This window comes from Fusarium pseudograminearum, chromosome 1, assembly GCF_000303195.2.
Source record: "Fusarium pseudograminearum CS3096 chromosome 1, whole genome shotgun sequence".
Classification (NCBI taxonomy): Eukaryota; Fungi; Ascomycota; class Sordariomycetes; order Hypocreales; family Nectriaceae; genus Fusarium; species Fusarium pseudograminearum.
The window spans coordinates 10,419,060-10,436,416 of NC_031951.1; the positions used below are offsets into that span (position 1 = coordinate 10,419,060).

The 17,357-nt window shown below is 49.3% G+C and overlaps 7 protein-coding genes across 7 annotated transcripts; 4 read left to right on the forward strand and 3 right to left on the reverse strand.

The window, feature by feature from the left end:
* Positions 1–1,256: 1,256 nt before the first annotated feature.
* FPSE_03627 (uncharacterized protein) lies at positions 1,257–1,828 on the reverse strand (the record flags this gene model as incomplete). The annotated part of the gene is made up of 3 exons (XM_009256746.1): positions 1,257–1,355; positions 1,537–1,691; positions 1,750–1,828. 3 exons carry the CDS (start codon positions 1,826–1,828, stop codon positions 1,257–1,259), a joined length of 333 nt encoding a protein of 110 aa, XP_009255021.1.
* A 277-nt stretch (positions 1,829–2,105) lies between these two features.
* Positions 2,106–2,997, forward strand: FPSE_03626 (uncharacterized protein; the record flags this gene model as incomplete). The annotated part of the gene is made up of 3 exons (XM_009256745.1): positions 2,106–2,150; positions 2,320–2,704; positions 2,762–2,997. The coding sequence occupies 3 exons, from the start codon at positions 2,106–2,108 to the stop codon at positions 2,995–2,997; spliced, it is 666 nt and encodes a 221-aa protein (XP_009255020.1).
* A 2,141-nt stretch (positions 2,998–5,138) lies between these two features.
* FPSE_03625 (uncharacterized protein) lies at positions 5,139–6,848 on the forward strand (the record flags this gene model as incomplete). Its single annotated transcript, XM_009256744.1, has 1 exon — positions 5,139–6,848. One exon carries the CDS (start codon positions 5,139–5,141, stop codon positions 6,846–6,848), a length of 1,710 nt encoding a protein of 569 aa, XP_009255019.1.
* Positions 6,849–8,870: 2,022 nt separating this feature from the next.
* On the forward strand, positions 8,871–11,675 carry FPSE_03624 (uncharacterized protein; the record flags this gene model as incomplete). Its single annotated transcript, XM_009256743.1, has 1 exon — positions 8,871–11,675. One exon carries the CDS (start codon positions 8,871–8,873, stop codon positions 11,673–11,675), a length of 2,805 nt encoding a protein of 934 aa, XP_009255018.1.
* A 1,333-nt stretch (positions 11,676–13,008) lies between these two features.
* Positions 13,009–14,456, forward strand: FPSE_03623 (uncharacterized protein; the record flags this gene model as incomplete). Its single annotated transcript, XM_009256742.1, has 4 exons — positions 13,009–13,045; positions 13,223–13,258; positions 13,315–13,848; positions 14,179–14,456. The coding sequence occupies 4 exons, from the start codon at positions 13,009–13,011 to the stop codon at positions 14,454–14,456; spliced, it is 885 nt and encodes a 294-aa protein (XP_009255017.1).
* Positions 14,457–14,743: 287 nt separating this feature from the next.
* FPSE_03622 (uncharacterized protein) lies at positions 14,744–15,649 on the reverse strand (the record flags this gene model as incomplete). The annotated part of the gene is made up of 1 exon (XM_009256741.1): positions 14,744–15,649. The coding sequence occupies one exon, from the start codon at positions 15,647–15,649 to the stop codon at positions 14,744–14,746; it is 906 nt and encodes a 301-aa protein (XP_009255016.1).
* Positions 15,650–16,548: 899 nt separating this feature from the next.
* Positions 16,549–16,905, reverse strand: FPSE_03621 (uncharacterized protein; the record flags this gene model as incomplete). Its single annotated transcript, XM_009256740.1, has 2 exons — positions 16,549–16,750; positions 16,814–16,905. The coding sequence occupies 2 exons, from the start codon at positions 16,903–16,905 to the stop codon at positions 16,549–16,551; spliced, it is 294 nt and encodes a 97-aa protein (XP_009255015.1).
* Positions 16,906–17,357: the final 452 nt, after the last annotated feature.

Here is a 17,357-nt window from a genome sequence, read left to right on the forward strand (position 1 = left end):
GGCTGTTAAAATGGAACGGTTCTCTCAGGGGGACATTCATGTGGATTTCTCGCATCTTTCCCCAGAAGCTGCTGTCACATTGCTTTGCTTGAACCTTGTGCCCACCTAGCTTTTTCTCCTACCGAAGACAAGACCAGGGATTGATCAATGCATACTGCATGACCTCGGTTTTGCATGTCCCATGAGGTGGTTGGAAATTGCGGTTAAAGCTTTGTTATGCTGGGATGGGATTTTAAATGGGTATCTAGCGATTGTTTTGATAGACTAGTAAACTGGCTGGCAACTGAACAGTGCATTATTTTGACAGCTGAGGAATGAATAAGGAAAGCTACTTGTATTTGGTATTTGAATAATCCCCATAGCGATGGTTGATGTATTCACTGCTGATCACCGTTGAAGGGTTTAACTGGGGATTCAAAGGGTAGGAATCCACTAATTTGAGAACGGATGGTCAAGGTTGAATGAAACAAAATAAGGCTTGATATAATATCCGTATAGTCTCGTATAATGCCTAGAATATTTGCTCCTCCCTTCGTTGCTATGCCAGTTAATATATGTTTTTTAGTCTCTAAACCGAAGCTCTGGCCTTCTCGATTTCCTCCAAGTTCTAAACCGACTTAATCATGTATTGCGATTTTTAAGGTCTAATATCGACTTTTCTTCTTCTTCTCCTTTTGCTGGTTCCAAACACTCAATATATCAAATCAATATTCCTCTTAATGACCAGATTTCCCATATCTGTTGATATGATAATCTTTATTCACCGATAACATTGGTTGCTGTTCGATAACAAGGCGTTCCTGATGAACTGCGGTTTTGCTCTGGGGAAATTAGTTTATCTTAGAACGCTTCGACCTCGAGAAGACAAAGCAGTCTGATAAACTGGCAGCAGCTCAACCTGTACCTATATCTACAACCCTTGGTACGCCAAGTACCTACGACTACTTTGACAGTAGGCGAGGCTTGGAGACAACTACATGTGGAGGACACTCAATCACAGTAAAAAGGAAAATAGTTTTCGGGGAACAATGTTCATGAGCTTTATTTCTTTCATTGACTTGAACCGGCATGCAGTACCAGGTCCAATTAAGCCCACGACACATAGGTCATGGGGAGAACTGCGATGCTTTGCATTGCACTACATGTTCTCACTAAGAGTCGTCGCTTTTCATCACCCTTGTTTGGTATATCCTCGAATGCCCTAGACCCATTTTACCCCGAAACGCCTTGAAAAACATTCTCTATCAACGAGACACTTAAGCCTGCTGGTCGCTGAGGATGTCGGAGTCACCAGCGTCGAGAATGGCCATGGTGGAGCATCGGAAGAGCTTACCGCAGGCGGTACCGAGCTCGATCTGTGGGATTACGAGTAAGCTTATGAACCCTCCAAAGTCGAGATGACTTCTTCTCTGGGTAGGCCGCAAGGACTAGAGAGTCCTTGAAGCCAAAGAAATGTTGTCATGCAAGCATTTCCGAGAAGTGTCATCTTGCAGGAAGCTGCAAGATGACAGTAGTTTTAGGAAAATTATGACTTACGTTGTTGCCAGAGAAGTGGTGGATGGGGGCCTTGGACAACATGCTGTAGTACTCAAGCTCAGACTTGCGGAGAGGAGGAGTGTTGCCAGCAATGATGATGAGCTTGGCCTTGCCGGATCGGAGGCTCTTGAGGGTAGACTTGTAACCAAGAGTGACTGAAGGTAATTAGCCAAAAGTTCGTCTATCGTTATTTCTGGGAATTCTCCTGCGTACCCTTTCCGGACTTCATAACAAGCGCCAACTTGGAGTTGATGCTGTTGGCATCCTTCTTGGTCTTCTTCTGGGGGGCCATTTTGACTGATTGGGCGACTGGTTGGCGGCGACTTGTCGTTTGGTGATGGATTGCTGGAGTTGAGTCGAAAAAAAGTCCCAAGTCAAAATGATTTTGAGGAAAGTGTGCCCCATGAAGGACCCACTTGCCTTGTGAGCCCTAATCGGGTGGGGCGGGTGGCGACTCCGGATTTCTAAGCGTTCACAGTTCAGAGATAGGCAGGCATTTGGGATCCCTCGCGAAACTCATCTTCCCTCCCACAACCAACTCCGCCCAGATCAATCAACAATCCGACAAAATGGCGCGCCGTCCCGCTCGTTGCTACCGATACTGCAAGAACAAGGTCCGTTTTATCGCACTCGACGTTTATGAGGAATATTGGAGGATTTCGGGTCTCTGGAAGTGATTCCATGACGAAATCCCCCGGTGCTGCTCCTTTGCGGGGGCAGTTTCTCTGACTGCGACGAGATTCCCCTTTGGCGATACCTTCATCATACTGACTTTATCTCTAGCCGTATCCTAAGTCTCGGTTCAACCGTGGTGTCCCCGACCCCAAGATCCGAATCTTCGATCTTGGCCGAAAGCGCGCCAACGTCGATGACTTCCCTCTCTGCATCCACCTCGTTTCCAACGAGTATGAGCAGCTGAGCTCTGAGGCTCTTGAGGCCGCCCGTATTTGCGCCAACAAGTACCTCGTCAAGAACACCGGTAAGGAGGGTTTCCACCTCCGAGTCCGTGCTCACCCTTTCCACGTTGTCCGTATCAACAAGATGTTGTCTTGTGCCGGTGCCGATAGACTTCAGACCGGTATGCGTGGTGCCTGGGGTAAGCCCAACGGTACTGTCGCCCGTGTCAACATTGGCCAGATTCTCATGAGCGTCCGCACTCGTGATGCCAGTATGTCAAAATCCGATTACAAACCAACTTTGAGTCATCTTACTAATCAACTACCAGACCGTGCCATTGCTCTCGAGGCCCTCCGCCGATCCCAGTACAAGTTCCCTGGCCGACAAAAGATCATTGTCTCCAAGAACTGGGGCTTCACTCCTCTCCGACGTGAGGAGTACCTCGACAAGAAGGCTGCCGGCCGCGTCAAGGTCGACGGTGCTTACGTCCAGTTCCTCTCCAACCACGGTTCTCTGGAGCGCAACATCCGTCGCTTCCCCGACGCCTTCAAGTCTGAGGCTTAAAGGAATGATTGATAGGACGGAATATGGGTTTTCTGGCGTCAAAATGGCTTGTCAAATAAGGACCTCTTAAAACTACCTAGTTAAAGGGCGTCGATTAGGCAAATTGAAATCTTACATTCAGAACTGGACACTCTTTTGCACTGCACGTTTTGGTGATAAACATGATATCATAAATATTTTTTTGATATGGAAATAAGCAACAGTCATGTCAGTAATGTCAGTAATCTCGCCCGGGTGATCCGGCTTGGGAATATCTACAGCTCAATGTGCCTCTGGACTGCGGCGCTGTAATCTACACACGTTATGACGACCTTGCTTACATAGCCCATCAGCTCCAATCTGGCATTCCTCCGTTCTCGAACTGGTGATTGGCGGAGCATGTCGTCCGTCCATCCACTCGTGTCAATGCCGGATTGTGGTGTGCTCATGCTCACCTTGTAACATGATTTAATGCAGGAGAAATACTACCGTTCCACCGTCATTCTGTGATTCCAACTTGACACAAAATGCATATATCTACGGGAAGGCAATCTGATAAATGACTATTGGTAGAGCATAAAAGTGAGACATTGTCTTGTTGGGGATATCTTAGAAACAAAGCTACTCCCCTCTGTCTCGGTAGGCCACATGACTTCACTTGGGTGATTTGTGACGCCATCCAGGTCACAGGTAGCGCACATTCTTTATCTCCCAACGTCTAGCCAGTCATCAGGGATTGCCGTTGGACAATACAGGACTGTCCCGCATTATTAGTGAGCATGAATCGCTGGTCTATGAAAAATGGTTGAGGAGGCTACTATTACGTAGTGGCTCAGTCGTGTAAATTCGCTTATTCTTTTGTCGAATGGTAAAAACTTGACAACATGTCATTGTATTGATATCAGCCTGAGCACGCACAGTACCTTGGACTTGTGACGTTGCCGCTTAGAGATGCTGAACTGTACAGGTAGTATCTGCTAACACAGTTAGATCAGATGCAGCGGGAATGAGATGAGAAGGTGGCTGGGTGGTGGACACTAAAGCAGCAAGATGGAGGGCCAGTGGACCACCTGCGGTTGTGTCAGGTCGCGGGAACCAGCAAGGTACAGAGTACTGAAGAGCAACTCATCAGCCTGCATCTCCTCTTGGCTCGACCACGGACCCTTTTTCTTCTCGAAGGATGTAACGATATCTTAACCGTCCGGCGCCTGATAGGCACATCAAACATCGGTCAGCACAACACATCAAAGCAAAGCGCAGCATCAAGCATGTAATAAGCAGGCCCGAAATGCCATGCTGTGCCCATCCACGTCAGACGTATAATACTGTCCTGTACATAATAACAGACGCAGAAGGACGGGAATCAGGGTTGCACGGTCTAGTTAATGCGGTCTATCCAGCCGCGCTGGCGACTCATGCGGGTGGACTCTGTCGAGTGGAACGCATAGTCTAGGACGTTAGGAACTCTTGAGACCCTTGAGATGATAGTGTCCGCATACCCGGATGCTGCGTTGAAGTACAGAGTACTATTGACTCCCTACGTATATATGATAAGCCGCAACCCGAAACAATGACTGGAGACAAAACAGCATACCCAGGTAACCAGCTGAGCTTTACTTCAGAGGTTGTTGTGGATGGATGGACAGCAACCGAACACGCGAGCGTCTCTCCCCCCCCCACCCGCCGATCAACCCCCGACTACAGTACAGCGTAGAGCGTCTAGATGACGCCTAGGTATGAGAGTCGCATCCTATTGAGCCTTAAGGTACGGATACAGGCCTAGCTTGGGTTGCATGGTTGGGTCAATCTTGTCATCCTTCCCGCCTCTTTTTCTTGCTATCTGCTTTAGTGAGACTACCTAACTCGAATCTCTCTTTCTCCCCCAACATCCTTGTTCTTGAATCTTCCTTCTTTATACTACCTATTTGATATCTTCATCTTTCAAGTTTGGGTCTATTCGACGTTTTGGATCACAAGCTACCTCCTGCAACTCACTATTCCACTCTCTATACTTGCTCATATTGCCTCTGCAAGAAAGCCCCCGACATAGGCGGGCATATCTAGAGGGTCCACTTCCATCATCGACGCATCTTATCTTGTCCGCCACTTCCTTATCAGTATCAACTTCACGAGTTCGCGACAACTTCACGAGTGCGAAAACCATGGCTTTCCATCAACCGACTCGACAGTCGGTTCAACGCGTGGTACGGCCTCCGGTCGACGAACAAGAACTCCCGCGAAGGGAAGTGCCTATCGCTCAAGAGCGTCAACCAGAGGAATCGCAGGCATGGGTGCTGTTCGCGCCGACTGATGTGACGACAACATCATATCTTACCGAAACAGATCATTCATTACAAACTCCTGGGAGGTCAAGGGTGGGCGATTTAGGAAGTTTGAAACCGGCTGCGAAATCGGAGGATGCGTCGCGGCAATCCGCCCCAGCATCTTCTCTCGACGATGAGGATGATGCTGAGCTAGACAGTCTTGATGGCCATTTACCTGGCTTCCAGTCGATACCCGGAGTACATTATCAACAACTGCGTGAGGAGAACCCAGCATCCAGTCCCGTATTTCCTGCCCATGATGGACTGGGATCTTTTCATCTTGACCAACCGACGTTGGGCGCCGTGGCCCAAGATCATATTTACCAGTTTGAGCGTTTCAACCCCAGGCGGCAGTTTCAACGGAGAGAAAGTTTTGACTTGAGGCAACTTGATGTGGAGCACGACCAAGTGCACGAGACAGAGAAGCGCCAACGGATTGAAGCGTGGCGCTTGGAACACAGTCGAGTGTTACTTGGCGAGATTCAGCGCGAGACAAGGCGGCGGCGGTTTTCGCAAGCATCAATTCCCAAGCGCCCATCATCCAATGTGCCTTCTGTGCCATCAGCTCTGGCATATGATGGGGAATCAGATAATATGACATGGCACGACGAGGACGCTGTGCAGACACCTACTGATTCAGAAGGCGTGTTCACCCAACTTACCAAGAAATTTCTGCGAGATATCGTTGGAATGGATGATCACTCAATCTCTGTCATGTTGGGAGAAACCTTGCCTGACGATACTGAAGATCTATCTTCAACACCCCGCGCCTCTCAGCATCTGGCATGGGACTCCTCACAGCAATTCACCAACAGAGAGGAGTGGCAATTGAACATGCTTGAGAGGATGTCGAAAGAGCTTGGTTCAATTGTGAGCCACATCTCGCACCATCCTGGCGCGTTTTCAACATATACCCGCGTCCAGCAGATGCCACTTCCCTACGCTGGACTCCCAATCATCCCAGAAACCAACTCCTCTCATTCCGCCACAGACAACATCCGCCCTACCGAGCCTGAACAACCATCATTCCCCCAATTCAAACCAACCATGCAGCCTTCCCCTCATATCGATATCCTTGGCAGATCAGCTGGGCCATCAACCGAGACAGAGCATGCTTCACGACAGGATACACCTATGAGCAATGCCTTTACGCAAGAGGAGTGGGAGAAAGATCTGGACATGAAACTGGTGTTCCGCTATTTACGTTCTCGGTTTATGCCACGAACCAGCAATCCCCCTCCTCCCACTCCAGCTCACCTGGCAACATCGAGCAGTCAGGACATAGCGGCCAAATTGGCTCGCGTGCGACAACACCATCCGCTGGTCTCACGCATGAGGCCTGCAGCTGAGCGTCGAACGTTCAAAGCTACAACGCCAAGCAGTCCCGTAGCGATCCGGCACCCAAGTAGCTGCGCGAGTCAGAGTACAAGGCGATCAGCTCGACGAAGTAGCGTTTCATCACGGCATTATTGGGACATTGGTGGGTCTCTAGGAACGGGTTCTGTGATTGCGTCCAACGGCCCGATGGGCAGTTGGGGCGAAGTATGATGATGACGAGTGTGAAGGTATGACATGTGTTGATTTATGAAGCCGAGCCACGAAGGTCACACTATAGCGATTGCATAAAGGGGTGTTGTGTGTAATATCTTGTTTTGGGATATTTTACTTTTAAACGTTGGGGATCACTGTTACAGGAAACCATCTAAAGACGAGACATGGCGTTTTCACTCATCACATAGAGTTTTATTTTCTTGAATTTCAGCAGCTTGCAGGGCAAGCCGGATACCAATCCCACCTCAAAGCTTACAGCTTCATTATTGTGATAATCATACTTGCATCTACGAAGACTGAAGAAACAGCTTTAAGAACATCACTTAATTTTCTGGTCTGTAAGATGAAGGATTCTTCCTTTTCGCGGAGCCAGCCGTTGCTCGAGGCGGAGGACTCAGCTGTCGCCTCACTGAATGAGTTGAGATTATAACACTTAGCAAGGACACAATCACGTCGATTTTGGAAGTGAAATGCAACACGAAGAGAAGCTGGTAGCCAATGATACCTCTAGCCTCATATGGTTATTGCCTCATTGATGATCTTTCAATCCTTGCACGGTTCGCTCATCTCTTGTGAATACTGTATGGTGGTGTACTTTACAAGACATACTATTTTGTAACTGAGGCAAGTCTTGATAGGGGAATTGTTCACTCATAGGAATTGTGGTGATTGTGATTGATATCTTGATGCCAGCTGTGATTGTGACTGTTACCATTCAGTAACTGAGAAGCTCTGATTATTCCCAAGTCTGCCCAATGCTCAGTTGTTGAGTTAGGTTTGAGACAAGTTATTAGACGGACTTGAACCAGAGGGAGGCGCCGTTCGCTCCCGTCAATTACCGCAGACGGGGCGGGGATGAGAACTGGGACTGTAGAAAGTACTAATCTTATTGGTTTAATAATCGTTATCTAACAGCGCTTCCCTGTGCTCTTGTATCTTTTGGTGAGTGTGCACTGACTTGAGCACTTAAACTGGCGTCCTTTAGCATAACCAGGCGGGGTAAAGCAGAGAAGCAGCTCTGAGAGTGACTTGTTCCAAGACATGCGGTGCCGCTTTAACAGGTTTCGTGCCTCCCTGCATACACTATAATCAAGCCGTCTTTTAGGTGGAAATTGGCGGCTTCATTGTCTGACAGTAACGGTTGTAATGAGATCGTTGCAACGGTTGAATTGAGAGCTTAGACTAATCGAATGGATCTTATAACACTAAAACATAAAATTTATATGAAATACGCAGTGGTTTATTTAATTGAAAATCGCCACTCTTCACTTTAATACCCTGTTAAAGGCAGCGACCATGTCTTGCCATAAAGGGCCATAGTGCGTCAACAAGGTGCGCGTATCGAGCGAGGCGTGTCTCGTCCCTACAGTGGGGGGATGCACCCATTCAACCATTCCATTTCCACATCTACCTCCCTAGGTACCTACCTAACCACCACCACTTTAGCACTTCCAACCCCATACACATCCTAGTTCCATCTCGCGAGCCACTCGAAAAGTCGTCGCCTTGTTCGCCTTGCTTGCTCGTCGCATCTTTCATAGGCAGGCAGGAATTCTAGCATCCCTACATCACCTTGCGACTTTACTTTTCAACCACTCACTCCTGTCCGCCTGCGATTCTCTCGTCTCCTGAGCTTCAGTATAAATAGAGCTCTTTCGTCGATCCACGACCATCTGCCTCTCTTCTTTCGCGCCGTGGTTAGTCTCCTCCATTTTCCTCGGACCGTGTTTCTGCCTTTTTCGCCAGGCTTTTTATGGATTGCGCCTGGATTTGTTTCGACCTTGGCAGCCAGTATAATGATTCTAATTGACCTATAGTGCGATGAACTGAATTAGGCGGCCGCTCTGCCCGCGACCCTCTGGGCCTGGTTGAGGAGCACCCGTGACCCATTCACCGCGGCCTCTACTGCTTCCAACCATTCGCGACATTTACACAGACTTGTACTCTACTCGAAGGCGCCGAGCCTGCTTTATCTGCTTTGCGATTCTGGCCTCGCGACATGAGCGCGCGCAACTTCCAATGGCAACGACTCAATTCGACCCGTCCCACTTCAACCCAAATGCCTTCGATATATATACAGACGCTGTCGCGGTCAGGACGCCGACCCCCAGTCTGCCAGGAGGATCGTGTGGTTTCGTGGATTTAAACCCAGGTGCTAATGGAGCTCGCTGCGGATGCCGGAGGTTCTGGAGCCGTTGTCCAACAGGCAATCCCGCACCGGATCAATCCCAATGGTGTATGTGCAACCACCACGCCTGCTATCACGATGAGGGACCTCGTGATATCCCGCAGCCTGAAGTGAGTATACCAGGCCAAGAGAACGAAAGACCTAGGACTGGACGCGAGCCTCTTAGCCCCGTTATGGACCTGACCACCAAGACACCTCCAGTAATTCCTGGAATGGACTTTACGAGCTTTAACCCAGGAGCCTTATCTTTTATCCAGAGGACGCCAGACCCAAGATTACCGGACCAAAGGATGCCATTAGATATCGGACCACATCCCAGGATCACGGCCAGCCAAACCCAAGGAGCTTCTGCCTCAATACCTGATACCCTAAGTTGGGGAGGATTAATACAGTCACAGCCATGCCCTTCTTCTATACCACCAATACCAATGCAATGCCTAATGGCTTCTCAAACAGCATCTACTACGTCATCGATCCAAGCCAAGTATATACGGCCTTTTGCTGGAAAGGGTCTTCACACGCTCAACAGTGTTCCGGAAAATAGGCCTTCCTCTCCAACTCAGCCCATGACCCAGGATTCACAACCACCTGCTATATTTAAGGACCCGGTGCCACAAAACGGATCTTTTACATGGACTTCCCAGGGTCACAAATCAGCTGATACACCTGGAGCTGGCATTTCGACCGAATCTGAGACTCGAGCTTCATCTTTCAGTGCGGCTATTTCACGGCGTGCTTTCAAAAACCTATCTGATACCGTCAGTGGTCATGACCAACGGCTTGACCGGCTAGAGACGGTTTCCTTTACAGTCGCAGGGCATGAAGACTGCCAGGAGAAGCATGATCATGCTGATATCCGGATGACTGATTTGGAAAGTCGTGTTGAAGAGGTGGAAAAGATTGTCAATGATAACAACAGCAATGCGTCTCGCCGTGGCGATGATGCCAGTGTGTTATCGGTCTCAACCAGTGTTACAAGTCGTCCAAGCCACTCACAAGAGCTTTGGAGCCAGGTTCAATCTCTTCAAGCACAGATGGTTCAACTACAGTCGCTAATGCCTTCACCCACTCATCCGTTCGAGATCGAAGTTGTCTTTCTGCCATTTCCCCTTAAGAAGGTCTGGCAGGAGGCTCAGCAGTTCAAGAACGAACCCCAAATTTCCAACGACGACTGGACACAACTCCCAATGTCACATAGTGCAACCACATTGCGCTCTGAAATGTCTCTATACCCTGACTGGATAACCTCGGACCAAGAAACTAAATGGCTCTTGCCCAAAGCTTGCGCTGACAAGAGTATCATTGATCGACGACTGCGCAGCCGTGGCTTGATTAAGACGATATTAGTCAAGGGCTCAGATGCTCGCAGCGTTACCATGGCCATGAATGGGGCCTTTGGACAACTCTTTCGCGAGATGAACATATTCTCGCGCGCGCAAACAACTGATCCGCGCTCATCCACATACCTAGGACTCCAGTCCACATGGGTCCCTCTGCGCAAGATCCATAAAGATTCACGACTACGTTTCCTCAGTCCTGCTGAGATGATGACACCTGCGGTCTGGGACGTTCAGTTTCTGAGCCAGGTCATGATGAGAGCTTCTGAACCTAGATTGTTCATCACTCATCCTGACGCCTATCTCCAAGATTTCCCCGCATACGAGATGGGCTGGACCTGGCAAATGCTCAGGGAGATGAGCCCAGTCGTTCCTAACCCATCTGAGTCGTTGGATGATAGGAAGGCTTCCGAAGAATGTTGGAATTGGGCTGAACAACTTGATGAGGCACCTAGTGCTGACATCTCCATGGGCATGCGCAATGAAAAGGCCCCAGCTTCAGTCTCGCCATCGCAGACATTTTATCCAGCTCTTCAAAGGATGAAATCTTCGAGCCCGTTTATGGCACGGGGCCCGTCGCCTCGCCTTGGCAGCCGACGAGGTTCTCATCCACCTCACATCCGAACCTCCTCAACGCCCATGGCTGCTCCGATCCAAGCTTCGCCCGCACTCAGCAGACGCCGTGTTTCGTCCTATGGACAAAGCCGTCGCCAATCTCCCGCGTTGCTTACCAACTCCCAGTCAGCAATCATGAAGCGTCGCCGTACAAGATCTCCCAGCCACCGCTTTACACCAAGGTGGACAGCATCCCCGAGTCCCATGCCCATGGGTCTCAGCGATCGTCAGCAAGCACGCGGGACTACACCCTTTGCATATGCTACGCCGTTCAGTAACGCTCCTCTCCAAGAACGGCCTTTGCGTTCGGGAAGTGTGGCACCCACAGCCGCTCAAGATGACCTCGATGATGACTCTGATTTCAACATCGATATTTACGAGAGTGGTTCTGATGATATGGAAGACAACGAGAGTGTGGGCGGTATGGAAATAATTACACATGACCAGGCTTTACCAGGCCGGCGATCACAGGGTTGGCGACTCCCTGAAGACGAGCCATGGCCCGGAATCGAGGACCAACGTGCTGCGGAGGACCACGAAAACGTCGACCCTCAACATAGTGACCCTGCTAGTAACGTCAGCAGTCAACCCTCGGAGTATCCCAGTACACAAAATGTTTGGCCCAACAACAACTCGGCTGAATTTCACATTCACGAAGACGATGACAATAACAACAGGTCATGAAGCGTCTAAAATACGTTGCACATGATCGATGCCATATGAAATGACGGCAACACCACTTTCTCCTATATGTACACACATTTTGCATCTCCATCAACAGTTGGCTGTCTCATTTCGTCCTCTCTTTGCATTTACACGTTTGGCGTTTATAGGTACGGAGGTTCTGGTTTACAAGGCGTTCCTGCAATCATGGTTTCTTGGGGTTGAACGGAACTGGACAGGTCCGGAGGCGTTCAATGCATGAGTTGTGATGTTATGGAGTTGGGGACTGGTACTATCTCATTGAATGGGAGGAGATTGCCTTGACCTTGTGGGAAAAGCCTGTAAACCTAGGATGGATCTTTTGTATCTCGATATCAGCACGCTTACTCCTCTTTGTTTGAGCTTGGCCTTGTTTATGCCAAGCAGACAAGCAGTAGCCTTTTATTTGAAACTATATTTATTCATATCTGTCTTGAGCATGAGAAACAAGCTGCTTCAACTTGGTGCAAGACAGTCATGTTCAACCACTTTGCTGATTCTTTAACCGAGGCTCATTCGACAGAAAGTACATAGCATCGGAGTGTTTATGTCTCATTGCTACACAGAAGGAAATTTGTATACCTCAATGCCATCAGGCTATTGGTCAAGTCGCTTCATTTACTTGATTCCGATGGAATCAAACTACACCAAATACTGGGGCCAAGGTCAAATTACCAAAAGTGGAAATATCTAGAGAGAAATTCAATCAGCTTCTTCACGTTGAACAGACCGTTCCACAACCCCACGTTGTGCTGAGCATGAGCTCTTCTCTCACTGACGTGTTGGTTAGAGATTAGACCCAAAGCGGAAGCAATTAGACAAACTTTGACAAGATTAGCTTTTGGACAAGCATGAACCGACAACGGTCAATGTACTTTTTACTGTATGATAACGAAGTTGAACATGAAGTTTAGACTACTTGGTCTAGGGTACCTTGGCTGGTGGACCAGGTACATGACTTGATCACCGCCTGATATCGTCTGGGGCACCCAAAAGAGAAAAGAAATCGATGCCCAAAGTGAAAATGACGGTACCATCACCAGTTTCTGTTGCTGGGGCCATGTCAAAAATTTTACCCGCTATTTCGTCTCCACCAATGGTAATTGGAAGATGCAGCAGAAGCAGCTTGAATTTTGGTCGCAGGCGCGGGTACGGGTACAACGCTTCAGCGGGAGGTTGCGCTGCTGCTGCGCGACACCTGCACCTTGTTAAAAAGTCAAGACTCCTCCAGCTCCCGCATTTTTCTTCCTTCACCACCACAACTACATCGTCACTTATTTCTAGTCATCGACCATTCTCACTTTCTTCTACCAAAATGTCTAACGAGGAGATCACCCACCCCACCATCGTCGGTATGTTTTTATTCCTTCTATTTTCACTGCCCCGCGCTGTGCTGCCCCTCTCTCATGATGATCATATGCATGGCTTGCTTTTTCGCTCTCGGGAATTGCTGCGAAAAATCAAGACCAATGCCTCAATCACTAAACTCACAACAATCCAATTGATCAAACTTAACTAACACCCCTTAGATGGCTGGTTCCGAGAGATCTCGGACATGTGGCCCGGTAAGCAAACTCAATGCCTCCAAGCCCACCAACTCAATTCTTACCCAACCGTCCAGGCCATGCCATGACCCTCCGAGTTGAGAAGGTCCTCGTCCACGAGAAGAGCAAGTACCAGGACGTCCTCATCTTCAAGTCCACCGACTTCGGCAACGTTCTCGTCCTCGACAACGTCATCCAGTGCACCGAGCGCGATGAGTTCTCCTACCAGGAGATGATTGCTCACCTTGCCCTCAACTCCCACCCCAACCCCAAGAAGGTTCTTGTCATTGGTGGTGGCGACGGCGGTGTCCTCCGTGAGATCGTCAAGCACGACTGTGTCGAGGAGGCTACCCTCTGCGACATTGACGAGGCTGTCATCCGTCTCTCCAAGGAGCACCTCCCCTCCATGGCCTGTGGCTTCGACCACCCCAAGTCCAAGACCCACGTTGGCGATGGCTTCAAGTTCCTCAACGACTACAAGAACGAGTTCGACGTCATCATCACCGACTCCTCCGACCCCGATGGTCCCGCCGAGGCTCTCTTCCAGAAGAGCTACTTCCAGCTCCTCCACGACGCTCTTCGTGAGGGCGGTGTCATCACTACTCAAGGTTGTATGTTCCCTATTTTTTTGAGGAAAGCAAATGGCGTCCCTAGGAACGGCAGAATCAGGGATCCCTGCATGGTCAAAGTTGGTCGGTGCAGTAGGGCTCTCCCTCGATGGGTACATCACTGTACCGCTTCCCTCCTAGGGACTTCCAGAAGCTAGTGCTGCTTTCCCAGCTCTGCTCCCGGTAGTCCCGTGATAGCATGTGTTTCGATCAAGCGTATATGTCAGCCGTTGCTCTGCTGGGCCGCGTTATATTCTGCTGTTCCTGAACCGCCATGGTCTTATGTTATTATATCCATAGCTTTATGGACTTTGCTGACTCGTTAACTCACAGCCGAGAGCCCCTGGCTTCACCTCCCCCTCATCGCTCGTCTCAAGAAGGACTGCGGTGCCATCTTCCCTGTCGCCGAGTACGCCTACACCACCATCCCCACCTACCCCTCTGGCCAGATCGGCTTCATGGTCTGCTCCAAGGACCCCAAGGCCGACGTCAAGAACCCCATCCGATCCTGGACCAAGGAGGAGGAGGACGAGAAGCTCCGATACTACTCTTCTGAGATCCACAAGGCCAGCTTCGTCCTTCCCAAGTTCGCTGCCAAGGCTCTTGAGTAAGGTCGTCCACACACAACGAAGGATTTATGCAGATTGGTATAGGTGGCTACGTTTATGAGTTTACGCAGAAAAGGGATCAATGGGGATAAAAAAGGCCATGGTGGCCACATAGATTCATCCGGATGCAAAGGTATATATGCTCCGAGAAGGAAAATATTCTGGTATTACTGCCAGTCATTGAATAGAGAATTTTGGTCTCTATTCTGAGAGGTCTCTCTAGTGATCTGATTTTGATTATATGTGCTCTTTTAGGGGGTAGCTTGGCTTCGGATACTCGGTTTGGTTTCTCACGACTCCTCAAACTGGACCTTGCCCTCGCTCACGTCTGGGTATACATCAAATCTTCGCTGCGTGTTCAATGGGATGGCCTTCCTTGCCTCTGTGATCTTTTCAGGATCAAGCTCCCAGTCAACAGTAGTTTCCTTTTCGTCTGCCTCAACCTGGACCTGCGCCATCGGGTCCGCGACAAGACTGTGTCCATAGGCAGGATAACCTGTCTCGGCGCGGGCGGGACTGCATAGAGCCACGTAAAGCTGGTTATCCGCGGCACGAGCTCGTCCCAATAGTTGCCAATGCAAAGGACCAGTTGTAGTGTTGAAAGCACCAGGGTAGATAAGTGCGAAAGCACCCTTTCGAGCTGCGATGGTGGCTAGCTCGGGGAAGCGCACGTCGTAGCAAATGGCAACGGCAATCTTTCCATACTCGGGAAGGTCGACGAGCGTCACCTTGTTGCCGGGGCTGAGAATATCGGACTCGCGGAATGTAATCTTGCCGGGGATATCAATGTCGAAAAGATGCACCTTGCGATGCGTTCCCAGCAGGGAACCATCCGGCCCAAAGATGAGAGTTGTGTTGTAGTACTTTTTCGTATCAGGACAGTATTCGGGGATAGAACCGCCGATCAGGTAGACCTTGTTATCAGCAGCCATTGAAGAGAGAGCGTGATAAGAGGGCGCATCATCCTTGGACGGCGGACTGGGCAGCAGAGTCTCTGCATACTGAGGGAAGTGGTCTGTTCCATAAGGCGAATTGAAGCATTCTGGCAAAACAACAATCTTTGCGCCAGATGAAGCTACACGGGCGACGTGTGATGCCGCACTGTCAAGATTGGCTTTCTTGTCTGATCCAGAAGCAAGCTGGATGAGAGAGAGCTTGACACGCTGCTTGAGAACGGGAGCTGTGGTGGACGACATGTTGCGTGCTGCACGCTGAAGAAACGAGAGAGGAGTTGGTGATGATGATGTGAAGGTTCGTGCTGTTAGTGCGAGTCGACGAAGGACAGTTCGCATTGTATTGGCGAGTGGGTGAAGATGGCGAAATGATATGGAGATGAGACGAGAGTGTTGGTGGAGGCCGGCATCGGGATTCGGATTTGGTGATGCAAGTCAAGGTGGGGGTGGGGTTCATTACGCGATATCTTTAGACGCGGGGCAATCTCAGGCCGTGTTATTCGTTGGAGGTTTCCATGTTGTATAGAGACTGAGAAATGAATGATAATATATACTTGGATATGAAAGTCTTGCTCCTTTCAAGGCTGTAAATCAAGGACTACCGGTCTGAGTCTCGTCATGATTACATCTGTGTTGAAACAAGAGAACTCCTTAGCGATTGCAAACTACCTGGAGTTCAAGCAAAAGGTATCATGTGGGAAGCTGACTGTGGAATGTTTAGTTACCATTAAAAGACACTCGTGATTTTACTTATTGGTCATGCCGATAGCTTTTCATCACTGGCATTCACTTTCAGTGTTAGGATTCAGGTTTGTGCCCATGCACATCATGGTTGGTGTTGTTATTGGAGCATATTGGAGCATTGTTCCATAATGATATCCAAGTAAAAGAGAGAGATTAGCTGCTGGTTATTGCTCCCTTGGCAGCAAAATGTTATCCTCCCACAAACCAAATTCGAACCGAGACTCAAACGAGTGACTCTTCGCAAAAGACCGCCATAATCAGAATCCTTTCCTAGGTATACCGCCGTCGCTATAAATCAAATCCCAAGGTATCTCGAACAATGATTGTGCACACTTGTAGCCTTATCTGGCTGGTCCCTCTTATAATGTACTGAGATACATTTGTAGGCAAGACTAACTTTAGCCTTGCCACAAGTCAAGCTCATCAGCCGCGACGGCTGTAGACGCTGAAACCACCTGAGTTCCCGTGAGAGTGATCAGGTTTGTCATCCTTTGAAGGAGGAGGTGGTGGTGGAGCAGTGCCTCCTTGTACTCGAGGTGGCGATGCTCCCGTAGCAAGATAACTGTAAGATACTCTGCGGAGTTTGGTTCCATGACATCCCTGGCATGTCCCATCACTGCTCAGTTAGCCAGGCTGAATAGGCAGGGGGACATGGTAACTAACGCTCCACGCTGGAAAGAGCCTGCGCATAGGTCACAGGTGATCCAGGTCATGTTTTGATCGTCAAAGACATAGGAGGAAGTAGGCGAAGACATGGTGATGGAGATCAAGGATGGGTTGAGTTTGTGATATTCCAGCTTGGAAGTGGCTGTAGTTTTTTGTTCGAGCATTTCCGTTGCAATTCCAGGAAAGATTGATGATATATATAGTCACATAGAGGTTGTGATCGGGACAGCCCAGCCCAACATCCAAATGCCATCATACCACCGTCTATCTCGACAAAGACAGCCAACACACCGCCCCTGCAAATGACATGAAGTTGCGGTTCAATACAAAGGCGTCATATTATCCTGCCTGTCAGAGCCGGTAGCCGCTGTCATGATGCCGGCTGCAACCGGGTCTCGTGGCGACGATCGGGTCAAGGATGTTGGGTTGCCTTAATCGGGCTCGAATCTTGAAGCAAAAGTGTCGAATTGACTTTGTGCCCAAACTCAAAGGCGCTCAACTGAGCCGAGATGGGAATTATCACATCTGCCGTCGCGAATTG